The sequence below is a fragment of the Chelonoidis abingdonii genome, chromosome 1, assembly GCF_003597395.2.
Source record: "Chelonoidis abingdonii isolate Lonesome George chromosome 1, CheloAbing_2.0, whole genome shotgun sequence".
NCBI classification, from domain to species: Eukaryota; Metazoa; Chordata; order Testudines; family Testudinidae; genus Chelonoidis; species Chelonoidis abingdonii.
In genome coordinates, this window is record NC_133769.1 from 276,947,049 (window position 1) to 276,965,745 (window position 18,697).

At 41.3% G+C, this 18,697-nt stretch overlaps 1 protein-coding gene across 1 annotated transcript in view; it reads right to left on the minus strand.

Annotated features, from left to right (window-relative positions):
• Positions 1–8,821, minus strand: part of GPC6 (glypican 6) — a 1,246,313-nt gene extending 1,237,492 nt beyond the window's left edge. Inside the window, exon 1 of the mRNA XM_075061526.1 lies at positions 8,415–8,821. Within this exon, the coding sequence (XP_074917627.1) occupies positions 8,415–8,574 (160 nt within the window). The 5' untranslated portion in view covers positions 8,575–8,821. The remainder of the gene's footprint in view (positions 1–8,414) is intronic.
• Between the last annotated feature and the right edge of the window lie 9,876 nt (positions 8,822–18,697).

The window sequence follows — 18,697 nt, forward strand, 5'->3', positions numbered from 1 at the left end:
ACATGTGGTACCTACAGCACATTAACAGGGAATGTTTCCCAAAGGCTCTAAGAAGAAAGTTCAGGTACTGTTAATAACCTTCTAACTTAGCGCATAGGAGACAGGGTCTGTGATGTGTAATATAAAGTCTGAATTACTACTATGAGTGTAGTTAGCAGTAGGAGTTAACGCTGAGCAGGGTAGGATCCATAATATTCTTAGTTTTGTTTGCCTCTATTGTGTTTAGAATTACAGTAATTGCCTAGAATGCTCTTTCTTCCAAATAACAGTATTTCAAAATCTTTCAAGGAAATAACGCACTGTTTTACTTTGCTTGAAGTAAAAGGTCATGTTGGTGAAAACAAACTGCATTTCAGAGGGCTGGTGGTCTTTAACAATAGTTTTACTCTATTACCAAGGGCTAAAAAGAGATTCAGTTTTCTTAGAAATAACTCTGAGTTTTCTGGTGTGCTTGAAGAAACTCTGTACCATTAAACTGCAAAGGAAATTAACTTTAATTCCATAAGTTTAAAGTCTTACACACACAAAATTATAAGTTCAAGAATTATACCATGTATATGTTTTGCTACCATCTGCAGTACATTTTCAATTCCTTGGGCATCTTCTAATGTATTCACCAGTTTAGCATAGCTATCCAGCTCTTAAACACTAGCCTTGACATGCAGTGCTTCGGAGTATGTGTAGACATATATTTTTAAACTGCTAAAATAGTTATGCTTGATAGTACAAATGGTCACTATTCTAAGCTAAGCGTTCCTTTTCCAGAGAAATAGGACCATTAACCAGGTATGAAGGGTATCACAAAGTCATAGTTCATTGAAAACGTAATTTCATTTTCCTGATAATATGAGTGCAGATACTTTGGCACTGTAATGGAGTTTTAAGTACCAAGCCTCTTATTTCAACTGGAAACATTAACATAATTATACATTTTTACTTTACTAAGCAGAAAGAAAGATTAGTATGCATAGTTTTCTAACATATATCATGCAGAATAAACCAGTGATCTTTAAGTGATATGGCAAGATCCTCAAGTCATTCAAATGAACTAGCAGGTGGTAATTTTTAAGACAAATTATCTAGAAAAGCTTTTATTGTTGATCACTTGTTATAAGATTTGCCATTTGCAAGTAACAGTACTTTCAGCTGAAACTGACCTTTTATGAGAGCCAAGTCGTAATATTAATGAAATGCATATATTCTTTATAGCAGTCATATAAAAAGAATGGCCTGAGCTTTTAACACAGTGCATGACCACTTTGGTGTCTGGCCACCACCAAGTCTCTGAACAATATAAGATACCACATGATGAAATAAGTACTAAAGTAGCAGTAAAACAGTTTAACACATTAGCACTTAGTAATGTAAGAGTACTATAGCTTTATATGTGTTCTTCAGTTGTAAATCTGAATGTAAACAGAAAGTAAAAAATAACTACAGTACAATAGTACAAGGTACTGAGGTTCAGTGTTACACTAATTATTATAGCATTGCTACTGACATCTCCATTTTAAATCCCTCTTTTCAGGATTTAGAATTCCACCATATAAATCATGCTCTGGAACTCCAGAAGTTGGGATTTAAAGTTTAAGTTCTCAGTCCGAAAGCAATTTTTATGAGTTAAATGAAACAAACAAATGTAAACACAATTTTGGCCTGTTTAAAGGATGGTTTAAAAAAATTAATACAGATGGTGACTTGGCTTAGACATTTCTGGGAATTTTTTTCTCAAATGCCCTAAGCCTGCAGTTACATAAGTATTTGATATTATGAACACAAGTACATAAGAACATAAAAATGGTCATATTGGTCCATCTAGTCCAGTATCCTGTCTTCCAACAGTGGCCAACACCAGGTGCTTCAGAGGTAATGAACAGAACAGGCAATCATCAAGTGAATAATACCACTCAGTTCAGTGGGATTGCTTATGTATGCAACATGAAGCATGTACATATGTGACTGCAAGATCATGGCCTAAAAGGGCTTTGGCCCCGATCATGAGAATACTTATGCACATGCTTATCAGTATGTAGTGAGTAGTCTCACCGATTTCATTCTGTACTACTTGGTAACTAGTTCTCTTTAGAAAAAGCAATTATATAGTTATCCAACAAGCATTCAGAACTATTCCATTTTTCTGGGTACTGTACATAACGGGGATCTGCAACCTTTGGCAAACAGCTCACCAGGGTAGCACCCTGGCGGGCCGGGTCGGTTTGTTTACCTGACAAGTCCACAGGTTCGGCCGATTGCAGCTCCCACATCCCTCGGCCCGCGCCCCTTCCTGCAGCCCCCATTGGCCTGGAGTGGTGGGAGCCAGTGGGAGCCACGATCAGCTGAACCTGCAGACGTGGCAGGTAAACAAACCAGCCCGGCCCGCTAGGGTGCTTACCCTGGCAAGCTGCATGCCAAAGGTTGCCGATCCCTGGTACATAATATCTTCTTGCTATTTGTCAATGTAAAACCAATATGGAATAGCGGACAGAATGACACTCAGGGTACACCTACGCTATGATAAAAGAATCATGGCACAGCCGCTGCTGGCCCAGGTCAGCACACTAGGGGTGCAAGGCTATAAAATTGCAGTGTAGATGAACAGGCTTGGGCTGGAACCTGGCTTCTTAAACCTTTCTGTATGGGATCTCAGAGCCTAAGCTTCAGCCTCAGCATCTATATTTCAATTTTATAGCCCCACAACCACAGGTCTTTAATTGCAGAATATACCTCAGGGTACGTCTACACTGCAGTGTAAGTCCACGGTTAGTAGAACTCAAGTTAACACATCCAGGTTTGTTAACCTTGGGCTTGAGCATCGACATTCATTTGTAACCCCAAGTTGGAAATAATTGAACCCTAGATCCGAGCCTGGGTCTCCAGTGTCTACACTGTATTATGCGAGATCAAGTCCAACTACCTGTATCCCAGACTTCTTACCTATCCTAAAATGTGGCTGCTCTGGCCCTTCGTTCATGGTACAGTGTGGGAAAACTTGACTGTCCACCAAGTTTGACTGGCCAGAAGACAAAGAAAGTCAGCCCATGGGATTGAGAGATACTTTTAGTGGACACCCAGACCACAAGTCCAGTGGGGCTCCCTCTATACTGCAAAGCAGTAGGGCTTGCCCTGGGTCCCGACTTGACTCAGGCTTGGACTCTCCATCACCGTGGGGTCCTGGAACCTTGGGTCCAAGCCTGGGTTATCATGATTTGTGTGTAGATGGAAGCGAGGTTAGGCTACAGCCTGAGTTTGAACCTTGGGTTTGCACTGCCGTGTAGACATAACCTAAGGACTCAATTAATGGTTGACCTGTGGCCACTTCACACAGGGTCTGTTGGCATTAAGTGGCTGTAAAGCTGCCATAATAGTTTCTCCATTGGGTATTTCCAGCTGCTGCTGAGTCAGAATAGCAGGCACTACCCATCCCCTAAAGAAGCCCCCAGAGCAGATAATCAGATGGGGGATTATCAAAGTGGGAAGGTGTGACAACAGCATTATTTTATGTCCTGGCAATTGGAATGGTTCATAGGGATCATGAGCCAGACACAAGTTAGGGCAGCCCACAAGGCTATTCTAACTTGCACCAGGGCTAAACCAGGCAATGGCAGCCCTAGCACAGAGTCAGTGCAAAGATCACATAAAATCCCATCCCCACTTCAGTCTTTGCACTGAATACATTTCAAGGATGCATTAATCTCTAAAAGCCCAATATTGATTTCACAAAATTACAGCAGTGTAACTGCACTGATTTCAGTCATTACTTCTGATTCGTACTGTTCAGAGATCTGAAGCAAGTCCTTAGTTAGCCTTTTTCAATCTCCCTTCGTGTCCAGTTATACAGCCACTCTGCTCACAGAGCTCCCATTGACTTCAATGGAGATGGCAGTAGAACTTATAACTAAATAATAAGTTGCTTGACACTAGTTTGACCACCAGGCTTTCCCAGTGGTCTTCTGGCAACCAGTCATTGCATTCTAAGGATAAGTAAGGAGGAGGAAACACAAAGAAAAAGCTTTTTGGCTGCTTCTGACACAAATGAATATCTCAATTACTTGAATGATTATGCAGTAGTTTTAATTATTGTTTTAGAGCCTACAAGACACTGGAGTTGTTTGTTTTGTTTTGGGTGGTGAAGAGACTTTTTTCCCCTTTAATCTAGTGCTCCCTATCTTGCCATTGTAAAGACACTTTGTCATAGTTAACTTTAGGAGACTCCGGACCTTCAAAATAAAGGGCTTGATTCTGCTCTCACTAATTTCACTGTAGTGCCTCTTGGTTGACTGAATCTTACCCTTCTCTTCATTTCCACAGGAGAACAGACTTACAAACTTTTGAAGTAATATTTAGAATTCCAAACCTTTCAATACTTTTTCCAAGGAACACTGTAATTACTCAGTTATTCAAGATTTACTCCAAAACAGACATCCTGATCTCTTTGGTAAACAATCTGTATTTCAAATGTTGCAATAAAATACTTCATTGTTTAAGTAAACAAGAGAACTGAACAAAGAGGTTTAAATAAGGCTAAGGATCTCATTTAAATAGAAAAAGCATAATTCAGACACTGCCTTGGCTTTTAAATTGTGGAGCATTTTATTCTGAACAATGTGAGTTAAGGACATGCTCCAACTTTAACTTTGAACTTTCAGTTTTCATTGCCTTAAGTCAGATGCTTAAAGTTATTGAAATCGTGGTTTGAATTTAACAAGTATTGTTGACAGATTTTTTTACTATGACATTTCACTTTCATCTTAAAGGCTCAGATTCTGATATTCTTACATACACACACAATAACACCATCCTCCACAAGAAGCCTGAAGAAGTGTACTCGGTACAAGTAATAATTTTATTGTATTTGTGACACCATCATTTAAATAGACAAAGTCGTTATCCTTTCAATATTTTTACACAACGTTTATTTTGTGACACTCTGATGCAATGTTCTCATCACATCTATGAGAGATGGAATTCATTCACTAGCAGTTTTACAAGAGAACAGGTTTTACTGTGGTATCCTTAAGTAGAACCTGAAGCTACTGTCACCTGTTCCAGGGATATCGATGCCTGGAAGAAAATCTGTATCAATATTATATGTATCGCAATATTGCTTTCTGTGATAACACGTGAATAAGGATTCTTCCACCAAGACACTCCCAGGCAAAGTTTTTTTCTACTGGAGCTTTGCCGCAAGACCAGTATTTGGCCCTAAGTGCTTGAAAATACCTCTCCGTGCAATACTCCAAAGTAGTTTGCAGCACTGGAATTCAATAAGCAGCATCCCCAAAAACCCAGGATATTTAGGGTTTTAGGGTCAGTCCCTACATTTGATAGGTACTACACAAGTTGCATTGAATTTTAGCATTAACATAGGAGCCTACAATATAATTGCAAATAAATATGCTCATTATAATCACATTATCATTGACTTTAACACATATTTCATTTGCATCAATATACTGTACAGAAAAAAACAGTCTTACAGTGCATATGTAACACTAAAAATATTATGAAAAAAATATTTTTCCCAAAACTTTTAAAAATAATAAGAGAAGTACTAGTGTGAACAGAGCTTATCTAAAAAGTCTTGGCTTTTGGGGGAAAGGGGGAGGCAGGTTTACTACAAGAAGCAAATCCCAATAACACTGGTGTATTAATGTTAATTTATATATATAAGGTGTGCCAGTATTCAACAAATTTTGTTTTGCAAATAATTTTAACTTGGGTTCCTCTTCATGTCTAGTATCTATCTTATTTACACAAGCTTAGTATATTTTTTCAACACCTTGCATTAATACATGTGTTCAAATAGTCCAATGTAGAAAAGGTAGCTTCATAAAAAACAGAAGTAAAAGTGTAACTACATTAAACTCCAAAAACACAAAAAAAACCTATGTGTCATTTACTTTTCAATCATACTATCAAATGACCAACACTGAATTCCTTTGAAAATAAAGCAGTTACTCAAATGTATGAAATCTGATGCACCTTGACACACTAATGCTGCAATACATTGTTTCACTAACCAGCAATTATAGTTCATGTAAGTCAAAAAAGGACCAGGAAGGAAAATAAATCAAACAAGCGAACCAAGCACCATAAAATCCTTATGTTGCCTGTTGTAATTAAATGCTCATAATAATTAGATCTAATGACAAATAGACAGCATTCCATTTAACAACAGGGTAGCCTTCCCAAGCAATTATTACAGAAGCGCTTAGCAGCATGTGCAAAACAGCATACTGCTAAACACATTACCTAAACACAATATAATCACAGTCTCCCAACAATCAAGTATACCACACTCAACAAGTAAGCTGCTTAAAAGTATCATCTCACTCGGATTCAAAGCAGTTAAACATTAAGGAAAGCCAACTGCATTTTAAAGTTAGGATGCTTAGGAAAAATAACATATACAGCTGCATCAATTTTGTATTCCACGAGCATAAAAGAGGCGATGATAAGAGAAATCTTGACTTTAACTATGATTATTTATGAATATTTGACTAGAACCAATCATTAGGTCTCAATACTTACTAATAGAAACCTATAAGCTCAATTGACACTTAAGTAAGATATTTTAAACACTGCATGGCCACTTTTAATTGATTTAAAAAATAAAAGAGTGGAGAAGAAACTAACACTTCTGGGTGAGCTGAAAACAAGAACTATCTATTCAAAGCCATTAAAAGTTTGAAATTCACTAGGATTTTTAAAACAGGACAGGGCATAAACTGACCTGTCACTGTCAATCTGAGAGAAGAAAATTACTGTAAGTGAAGGGAAAGCATGACTGAGAAATTCGGAGGGCATGTGGCTCACAGGAGAGCTCTCATATAATTGATTAGCATTTCGCGAAATCCAAAAGGGGAACAGAAAGCAGAGCAAGAGCTTGAGCCAGAGGAAGAGAGGTTTCTAAATTGCCACAAGCAGGCCCCTCACTCTCTAGTCCCTGTCCAAAATTTGTCAATGGGCCAGATCCTCAGCTGGTGTGCCTCTTAATTATGACTCCAGGGAACTCAGTAGAGCTATGTCCATTTTCACGTGGGGATCTGGAGGACCATTATGTATCGATACTGTAGAACGGCATTCCTGTTCTATGGATTGGCATGTTTAAGGTCTTTAGATGTTTGCGCCACAGGGGTTACAGCATGATGATAAAGAGCCAGATAATAAACAGTAACAGCACTGGCACTATTTAATCCAAAGATAGAAAAATTCGCTACTTCCAACTTTTAAAAAAGCGAGGAAACAAACCACGGAGTGCCCAATTCACGGCGCAAACAGGAGAATCAAGCAGCAAAGTGTTAGGAGTTCGCAAAAGGGATTCCTCTCCGGAGGGCTTGGGCAACCCAAGTCCGTGCATTTCCGAGTCATCTCCCTGCCTCTCTTTTGCTCTACTCTCCGATTGCCAAAAGATTCTCTTTGCCGGGCACGTTTTTATTCAGTCAGTCCTACAGATGCAATGAATATATGTATCAGAGGGGTAGCCCTGTTAGTCTGGATCTGTAAAATATGGTTCCAGCTAAAAGCTGGCAAATAAACTGGGCGGGGAGGGGGAAATCCCTGTTTTAGAAAGAAGGGTTGAAATGAACCTGCTGTAACAATGTTCCAGAACAGCAGGGGAACTCTCCCCAGCAGCTGCTGCTGCCCAGGTTCCCCCCCTTTTCTTGGCTGGGAGTGGAGGAATCTGGTGCTTGGGGATGATTTCAGTGCTCGCTCGTGGGAGTCTGTGCCGAGATTCGACTAATCGGAGTCATGTTTACAACGAGAAGAGCCGCTTTCGCTGTTCCTGTAAATTCTGCCGCACATAAAACCCAAATGTATGTGCAGATCCCATCTAGTGAACCAGAAATTGATCCAAACTGCAGGCAGAGGCAGTGGGGAGAACCCCATCCCCGCGCTGCCCCTACTGGCAAAGGGCAAGCTTGTCTCCCAGCAGGAACCGGCAGTGGAGGCTGGACCCACCATCAGGACGGGCTCTCTGGCTTTAATAACCCAGCAGTAACTCTGCGAAGTTTCCAAAGGCCACCAGTGTAATCGCTGCTGGGGCGCCGAGCGCTCGCTCACTCCCAGACCCTGCCACTCCTCTGGCGCGCGCTTTCCTGGCGGGTCCCGTCCCTGTCAGACTGTCCCGAGGGGGAGACAGACCAAATTCTCTGTGTACACACAATGAGGCAATTCATGTCCCCGGCTACCGACCCCAGGCGCCCAGCGTGCAGGCCTGTGAGAAAAGCTGCCCGCTGCTCCCGGGTAAGGAGCCTGGGGCAGGGGAGAGCCCAGGCAAAAGTGAACAACATTTCAACTAATCCAGAAGCGAAAGAGGAAGGAGAAACTGTGGGATGCTGTAACCACACGCAGACACATTTCCTCGCCACATCCTCCCCCTCCACCCCATCCCGCCCACCCTTGGTCCTTACCTGCTATTTCCTGAAAGGGTACATTGACCAGGCTGAAGCCTTTGGCACTATACGCCTGCCGCACCTCACTGCAGCTCCGAGCCTTCACATCAGCCCCGACCGAAAGTGACAGCAGCAGCCCGGTCAAAGCCACCAGCGGAGCCGCGATCCACGAAGACATGGTGCAAAATGCAAATCCAGCTCAATAAATCCCGAGGAACGGTCTCACCTTCACCCTCCGCGAGCACAGCCGAGGTGCCTCCAGGGTGAGGAGCAGACTGGGTCCCCCAGCAGAGGGGGAGCGAGGAGCCCCCCGGCTTGCTGAGGCAAACTTTTATAAGCCGAAGGGGAGATGTGCACACACACTGGCGGTGTCAGGAGCAGCAGCGGCCGCCCCCCGCTCGCTTCTTCTTTCCCACTTCGAACAACCCCCTGCTACACGCACAGGTCTGGCTCGCGGCCGCGGATCGGAGTCCCGAGACAGGGGCAGCAAAATCCTGGAGCCACTGAGCTGTGCCTGCCGGTATGAGGCTGGCGAGCCCTCACTCCCTGTCTGCCCGCGTGCGGATGGACTGGAGAATGCACAAGTGTGTGTGTGTGTGTGTGCGTGTGTGCGCGCGCGCGCCTCTGGTGGTGGTACTCTGTGTGGGTGGGTGGGTGAGAGTGCATATAAGGTTGTATTTACGGGATCCAGGGGAACCTCTGCTTCACACACGCGGTCGGAGCCTGCAGGAGCAGCCTCCTGAAGTAGGAAGGCAGAAATCCTGGAAACAGACACAGTGATTGAGGGAAAGAGACACACACACAGAGAAACGTGCTACACATTGCATAGGCGAAATACAGAAGCAGAGCGGAAAGGAAAACCTGGAGTGGATCTCCGGGCACAGGAGACGGAAAGGAAAAGGACACCATACAATAAACGTCTCCCCTTACCACAGCTAACCAACCCCAGGATTGCAAATCACCAACCAGTGTTTTAAAATGACACCAGAACTAATATATAACATATTATTATTGGGCCCAAATTCATCCCTGGCCTAAGTCTTGACTTCTGTGTGTTTACAAGGTTTGAATATGGCCCAAAGGTTAAATTCACATTAGTCTAACCTTCAAAAATACCTGGTACTTAACGCAGACTTGAAGTAAGCAAGTTCAACTCCATTATCTTCAAAAGTATTGGAGCCATTTACACTAGATCTGTATTTGGTTATATATCAGAGCCGGGGGGTGGAGCAAGGGGAGACCAAGAAAGAGCCAGGAAATCATCTTCTAAGGGCAATAGAAGGGGGGAAAAACCTACTCCAAGTGCTTAGACTTAGTTAGTAGGGTGGGAAAAGAGAGCCACCAATCCAAGGAACTCACCCTAGGACTTGGCATGAGAGCACCACCATCCCTCCCTAACACAGGAGTAGGGGCAGTAGACCCAGGGGGAATCCCCTGCCAGGCCAGTCCAATCTCTGGGCCAGGAAAGGACGGAAAAGCACCCTCATTAAATGTATTATAGTATTTTATAGCAGTAATCCAAAACACTACATCTTACAAGAATGCTATTGTAGTATTTAGTATGATTACCATGAAACAGCAACTCTCAGTTGTAAATTTAAAAAAAATGTAAAAAAATACAGTATTTTTTTGTTCGCTTAAAGTTAAGATTTTTCTGTACATTTTTAAAATTTAAATTTTTTATACATTTTGTAAACTTTTGTATAAGTTTATAAAACTGAAAGCATATAGCATTTAGGAACTTACATCACCATTCACATCTGCACATCATTCTAGAAGGATGTTTACTTTTACAAACATTAAACTTTAGTACGTCATTTTTTTGCCCCTTCAGTTTTTATGCTGGCAGTTAGTTCATGTACCACTGCCATAAAAAACATTGTGAAGTCAATTGGCAGAACATCAGGCCCATATACCACCGGTAGTGGTACACATCCCACAATTTGGCAACCCCTGCTATAGAACACTATAGTATTTTATCAAAAGCACTTCCACCACCGCACAAACTTCCAAGCTAGGGAGAGGAGAAGACAGAGTCACCTGCCTTTACCCCACCCTGAGGCACTGCAGAGGTGGGGAGAGGACTGTGCTTTGACAACACACCACTTCACACAGAAATAGGAACCCCCCTGCTCAGCTGAGCTAAGCAGTGTTAAAGATACACTATCTTGTCTACCATAGGCTAACAGTGTAAACTAACACTTTTCAAATCCTAGCCTAGACAAGTCCTATATGTATTATGGAAAGGGTCTGAAAGGTCTCAAGAGCCACAGTTTAGTCAAAGGAAAAAGGCAAAAGGCATGAAGGAGTCACAAATATTAAAACAACCTTTCCTCAACCCAACCAGATTCCCTTCCTGATTGCTCTACAGGATGGTCAAACTGCCCGCAACATACCAAAGAGGACATGGTCCCCCTCAATCTAATAGCATTGAATCCTTCTTCAATCCAAAGAAAAATGATTTGAACCAAATGTAAAAATACAAAGGAAAAAATCTCAGTAAAATTATTTAAAATGCAGAGGTCATGGAAAAGCACTAAATACAATTTCTGTGACAGCTTGATTCAGTCATACTCCTTGCTAAGCATAGGTAATGTTGTAACATGGATCACTGCTAATAATAATAAGTATGCAAAGCAGCTACAAGTCCAAGTTCACTACGATCTTGTTTACCTTCAAGTATTAACAGCAAACAAAATCTGTTTATTTGACAAACTGCTTTCAATATTTTGTTTGTAATTCAACTTTTTTTTCTGCTATTGTATCACACATGATTATTTTAAGTTTGTTTATAATTTTTTTCTATGTTGAAATGGGTTAAAATCAATTCATATCACATTTTAATAAAAATGTAAATGTAAAACAGAGAAAAAGTCAGTTTTCATTTCCCGTGCCACATAAACTCTCCTCCCATGTGGCCAAGCTAATTTTATGATGTGCAAAAAGAGAGGCCTGGGGCCACTAAACAATAAGGAGAAAACAAACTATTGAAATGCTGCTTCATTTGCTGAGTACCATTCATCTTGAGCTCTGAACATCTCAGGGGCCCAGCTGGAAAAATAATGTGATAAAGAATTTAAAACTGTATCATAATCCATGCACACAAGAGGGCAGAGTTAAGGTTGTGAGGGGAATCTTCACCTTATCATTTCTTGACTTTTGTGTGTTTCACTTTACAATCCTAAGAAAAACTAGCATAAAAAAAGACATGCTAATGTCATGCATGTTCTGATTTGAGATCTATAGACACGCAGGATACTCTCACTGTATTTGGAGTAGGCTAATGCACCCTTCATCTGGGCAGTCAACCTTTTCCGAGATTCCTTTTCTTTACATAACAATGCTGCAAACAAAGGGCTAGCAGTTGATGTCCAGACTCACTCTTCTGAAGTCATGTGGTGTTTAAATGAACTGCTTTGGGGCAAGAGCCTCCCCCCAGGTGAGAAGCCCAGCTGTTGAGAAGGGAATAGTGTATTTAAGCACTGAGATTCCAAGAGTGTCTAAGAGAGTTGCTTCTTGGGTCAAGGGTAAATGATGTTTTAGCTGAGGTTTTTGTAGTAGTGGATTGCCTGTATGTTGTTTGTGGCCTCCCCGTTCAAGGAAAATGTACACTCTTATGTACAAACAAATTACACTCATAATAAATCCCAAATCTTGGTCACCAAATCCTGCTCCATGGGAAGCTGACCTGTAAGGCCCAGAAATCAGCTATGGCTCAGCAAAGAAGCAACGTTATTCTAAATGGAATTTCATAATTAATTTGTTGAGCCCACTGACTAATCTCTGCTGAATTTCCAAAAAAAGCAATTATATACCAGGTAATATGAACAGGGTCTGCCAATCTAGGTTTTGATATTGTGCCATCATCCTGCTACCTCAGCACATCATAAATTTATCAAAGTGAATGCATGAGCTCTCCCTCCATCGCACCTCACCTCATCTTGTAGGGAAAGAGGGGGGTTTCTGGGAGGGGAGGAGGCTGTGTGTTTTCTTTTTACTGTATGATTATTGAAAGAACACTAGAGCAAAGACATTAGTTTTTCATTTCTGCAAAGTTCATTGTCATCCTGTTCTCTCCCAGAATCAAGTTCAATGGCTATAGCACAGCTGCAGAGAAAACTCTATTTCCTCTGTACATGTATTTCTCTTTTAGTTGACACTTCCATTTTTCCCGTAGGATGTAACTGCTGTGGGGCCATGATGACCATGCAGGAAGAAGTTCCCCAGTGTAACATAATAGAAATTGATACACATTGCAGAATCAGGCCCAAGAAAACAGACGTAGAAGACAGCAACAGCTACAGTATAACTTACCACACCAAGGTTTCATTTCCTCTGTAGAAATTTTCAGAGGTAGAGGGTGAAAGTCACTCCTATAATTGAAGACTTCATATACTCTTACAGGGTGAAAGATTTATTTAGATTTATTTATAGGATAGTGGGGTGAGTGGGAAAGGGGTTTTAAAACTGGGAACTGGTGATACAATGTTAAATATAAGCCATAGTAGTTGTTTTTAAATTAATCCAAACCTTTAGTTCATTTTATGAAACTCTGAGAAAAAATTCTGGAAACTTACTGTGACACTCTCTGGAGTGGCTCACAACTATGAGTGCCAATCTCAGATCAGACTGTCAGAAAAGAAAGCAGATACCCCAAACTGGTGATGTACTCTAGAATTAGATTTCACCAAGTCAGTAACAAGTGTGAACTCCTGCATCATTATATTAGTCTTGCCATGGAGTCACAGACAGTCCCCTTAGGCTCTCCAGCCCCTCTTGGCACTCAGACAACTGGACTTAGTGATAAACCAAAAATCATACCATTTCAGGTTACTCTCAACCCCAAAGGGTCAGTTATTTACCCCTAGATCAATTGGCACTCTGGATCTTACCAAAGACAACTCCGGCAGCCAATTCTTTAGTAAACTAACTAAAGGTTTATTAGCTAAAAAAATTAATGAGAGTTACTGAAAGGTTAAAGCAAGTAAAATATATTAACAGGTGAGTCTAAGTTTGCAAGTCCAAAATCATAGTAGAAATGTAGTAATATGCTAGTTTTCCATAAGTCTCTCACGGTTACCCAACATAACTTTGGGGATCTCTGTCTTGCATCTGGAATGCTTCCCTGTGGGTGTCCAAATTGTTCAGAGATACAGGATTGTTCCCTATATCCATTCTTGTAGCTCCTTTCCAGGGAAAGCCATCTGGCAAGTGTTTGCATTCAGAGCATGGGCTTCTCCTTTGTTAACTAAATGCAGACTAGGTATGTGAATTTCCATTGCTGAACACAATGACCCATGCTCTGAAGTTAGCAACTTTCTTCATTTACATTTCCAAGGCTCCAATCACATTTGATGGGTAAACATAATTACAGAGATATACGCAATGCGAATTGTAATACAACAACCTTTGATTAGTTTTCATGAAGTTTACACATCAAGTAAATTCTCACCATAATACATTCACACCGTTGATCTACAGTCAATTAAGTACAGAGAAAAAAATAATGTAATGCTATAGCAATCAACAAGTTATAGATAAGTGAAGACAATACCATTTAATACTCAAGTGAATTAGTCTATGAATACCAGTACACTCAACATTTCTTTGATATTCACGCACAAGTGAATTGGCCTATGGTTCTACCTGCTGGCCTGCCAGCATCACACTTACAACTCTGAATTTTAAATATCATGGCAGCTGAATGGATAAGCGAAAGTGCCAGGTGCTGCTGAGTTGTCCAGTGACAATGCTCAAACAGAGTGAGAACAACTTGCAGCAATGAACCATAGACGCCTTTTGAAATTGTACTGCCTAAGAAATCAGCCTGGAAGCAAGCAAAGTATTCATAACAAAATTGAAGGCTTTTTTGTATTTCATATCAACTCACATATGACAGTTTTCATTGAAATTTTTGCTAAGGTAGGTACATTTTATGAACAAAATTAATACCAATTCATTTTCTAATGAAAAAAAGGCCAGTTGTCAAAGGGCAATTTTTTGTTGACTTTTAATTTTTTTGGACAATTAAAAAAACAATCAAGCTTTAAAGAATTTTCCAGATATAAAGCAGTGAAGGAAAAGTGTTAATAAACCTCCAAACACAGGGCATATGGTAGCATATTCAGAGTCAAAAGTCAGGTAATTTTCCCACATAAATATACACACAGGAACCAGAAACAGAACTCTAGGGGAAATCATAGCATTATTACAGAGCTGAAAAGTTCTGTGTGCCATACATTATCAGTGGAGAAATGTTGGGGATGGGCAATGCAAGATTGAAAAGAGTGTCTATTCAGGATAATTTATATTTACATCTTTCTTTTAAATTTAATTAAATCTTCATTCTTTGTGATGATTATAAAGGGTTAAGTACGTAGTACATAACTATCCAAAATGTGGACACTAGTTGTATAGGAAAATACTTTCTAAAATAAGTAATAAAATCTATGAATGCAAGGTCTACATTTTTAAAATTATAATAGCCTAGCAATGTGTTTAAAAGTATATGTTTTTTCTTTGAGAAAGATCATCAACGGACTTCATGTATTTTGCAAATTACTGCTATAATGATTCCATTTACAGATAATGTAATTTGCTAGTCTATTTTCATAACAAATGGGAGCCAAATGAATCACACGGGCTTCAGCAGAAATATGGGACACCTTACAAATCAGTTGGAATATTATGATTATACTTTGGATTATATTGGGAAGTGGATTTTCTTGGCATGCTTACCTTGTCAAATTTTTTATCAAACATTTATGTTTTCATTATCTTTATAGGTGCCATCAACCCTCTGAGAAAAGGTCTTTGAGCCAAGGAGAGCCTGGAGGAGGCTGTCAGCCACCCATCCCATATACATCTGCTCAAAGTTTATAGGAGCACTGGAGCCTGTTAAGAGAGGAAGGCTAGAGTAAGCAGGGAACCTCTCATGGGAAGTCAAGGGAGATACTTCTGTGGAACATATAGCCATCATTCTATTTTCTTTGCATTGCGCAACCGTCTGTCTGGTGGGGATTGGGCTGGATGTGGGCTGGATTCAAGATGGAAGATTTAAAAGAGAGAGAGAAAAAAGAAAGAAAGAGGTCATTCTGCTTTTTTTCCCCCCCCCAGTGGAGACTTTATATATATTCTTTGTTGTTTTCTTTAATTTAAAATAAAGATGAACAAAGATGGAAAGCATGCTTATCTCTTTGAGTATGGAATAACATGTTTGTTCTTTTAGTGGTCTAACTACAGTGAACCTGAAGCTCCAATGTGGTTCTCTGCCAATCTCACGCAAACTAAACAGCAGGGATCAGTTCACAGCCCGCAGGTTTATTAGAGATTTATGTACCATGTTTTTCTTGTACCTCCCACCGAGAAAGAAGTACATGCCATTTCCACATCAGACCAGACCTTTGGTCAATCAAATCCAGTATCTTGCTTCTAGAAGTATCCTCTGTTTCATGCTTCAAAGGAAGGCAAAATCCCTTCATGCTGTATTTGGCTTATTATCCAAAGCTGTTCCATGGGAGGAAAATTCCTTCTTGACCTCAGTAGGTAATCAGTTTATGCCTGGAATCAGGTAGATTCATATCCCTATAAACATTTTAATAGAGAACAGCATAACTGAAAAGTTTATTACTACTCTTATAACATCCTTAATCCTTTATTGAAGTTTGCTAAATTGTTTGTCTCTATGGTCTTATTACATTCCATAGGTCTTCCTGCACAAAAAGTCTACTCTCTAAAGGAGGGCACTGCAGGCAGTCTCTCTTCTTCCTGACCATCTCCCTTCAATTGTTCAACTGGATTACTACCTGATATAGCCTTAAGCCTTCCAAATATCCAGACATCCACAAAAATTCTAGAGAATTCATGGGATTTGGGCACTGGGTCTCTCATTTCTTTCCTAAAGGTTTGGGGTTCAGAAGAAATTCTGTAAGAGTCTGCTTGCAGTCTTCACCCCCATCTTCTGCTGGACCCGCTTCCTGTGGGTTTTGCCGTGGAAAGGAGTGTTTCCCACCAAAGGATATCTTTTTCTCAGATAATGATGTCAAATTAGAGACATTTGCTTTACCCTTACTAAAGCTGTGCTGATCTGTCCCCATTACATTGTACACACTGGCTATTTTTTTACTTTAGTGTCAGCTAGCTTCCCTTGTACTGATCTGAGGTTTAGCAGTCTATAATTCCCTTCATTACTTTTAGCTCTTTTATTAAAGGGAAGAATCGCATTCATCACCTTCCAATCCTCAGATACAGTTGTTGGTTTTCAAGGAAAAATTGTATATTTTGCAAGCCACTTAGCTATTGCATTCTTTATTTCCAAATTCAGAAATCCTGGGTGAATGCTAGTTGGTCCTAGGGATTTATTCAATTCCCCTTTTCCTTTCAGATCCCTCAAAACAAAAACAAAACAAAACAATACAAAACAAAAGGTTTGGAGTCTCTCCCTTCGATATGTTTATCTCCAGAGAACGGTAACATTAGGGTAGTTATTTCAATGCCACCTCCATTTCTGTGATGGTAAGAGGCAAGAATATTAAAAACCACAAGGAAGAGAAAATCCAGAAGGTTACTTTCAGGCCAGCAGAAGGAGAGTAGTTGCAAGGAAGAGTGGGGCCTGACTAGACTAGATACAAGGGAATTAGTGATGCACAAGTCCATGGGACATGCACAAGTCCATGGGTCCAGATCTAATGCATCCGAGGGCGCTGAGGGAACTGGCTGTTGTGATTGCAGCGGCATTGGCTATTATCTTTGAAAACTCATGGTGAAGGGGGAGGTTCCGGATGACTGGAAAAAGGCAAATATAGTGCCCATCTTTAAAAAGGGAAAAAGGAGAGCCCGGGGAACTACAGACCAATCAGCCTCACCTCAGTCCCTGGAAAATCATGGAGCAGGTCCTCAAGGAAACCATTTTGAAGCACTTGGAGGAGAGAAAGGTGATCAGGAACAGTCAACTTGGATTCACCAAGGGCAAGTCATGCCTGACCACCAACCTGTTTTCTCTTCTATGATGAGATAACTGGCTTTGTGGATATGGGGAAAGCAGTGGACGTGATATATCTTGACTTTAGCAAAGCTTTTGATACAGTCTCCCACAGTATTCTTGTCAGGAAAAATTAAAAAGTATGGATGGGTGTAATGGACTATAAAGTGGATAGAAAGCTGGCTAGATTGTTGGTTCAACAGGTAGTGATCAACAGCTTGATATCTATTCGGCAGCCGGTACTCAAGCGGAGTGCCTCAGGGGTCAGTTCTGGGGCCAGTTTTGTTCACCATCTTTATTAAACATTGGAATGATGAGATGGATTGCACCTTCAGCAAGTTTGCAGATGACACTAAGATGGGAAAGAGGTAGATAGTGTGGTGTAAGGGTAGGGTACAGAGGGACCTAGACAAATTGGAAGAATTGAGCCAAAGAAATCTGATGAGGTTCAGCAGGGACAAGTGCAGGAGTCCTGCACTTAGGACGAGAAGAATCCCATGCAACTGCTACAAGGCTTGGTGTACTGACTGACTAAGCAGCAATTGTGCAAAAAGACCCTGGGATTACACTGGATGAGAAGCTGAATATGAGTCAGCAGTGTGCCCTTGTTTCCAAGAAGGCTAAAAGCATATTAGGCTGCATTAGTAGGAGTATTGCCAGCAAATCGAGGGAAGTGATTAGTCCCCTCTATTCAGCACTGGTGAGGCCACATCTGGAGTATTGCATCCAGTTTGGGCCCCCCCACTACAGATGTGGACAGATTGGAAAGAGTCCAGCGGAGGGCAACCAAAATGATCAGGGGGCTGAGGCACACGACTTACGAAGTGAGACTGAGGGAACTGGGCTTGTTTAGTCTGCTGAAGACAAGAGTGAGGGGGGATCTGATAGCAGCCTTCAACTATCTGAAGGGGGGTTCCAAAAAGGATGGAGCTCAACTGTTCTCAGTATAAATGCTGACTCCATGGATGCTGCAGGACTGTAGCACCCACAGGGAAAAATTAGCGGGTGCTCTGCCCCCAGCAGCAGCCAAGTTCCCCCTGCCCCCACCCCTTCCTCGCCTCCTCCTCCCCTGAACGTGCTGCACCCTTGCTCCTCCCCACGCTTCCCGCCTGCCTCCTAACAGCTGTTTGGCAGTACTTAGGACTTTCCGAGAGGGAGGGGAGGAGTGGGGACACGGCACACTTGGGGGAGGAGGTGGGGCAGGGGCAGGGACGGAATTGGGGTGGGGCAAAGGCAGGGCCGGGGGGGTTGTCAAGCATCCACGGGGAAAAGGGGAAGTCGGTGCCTGTGGTTCTCAGTGGTGGCAGATGATAGGACAAGG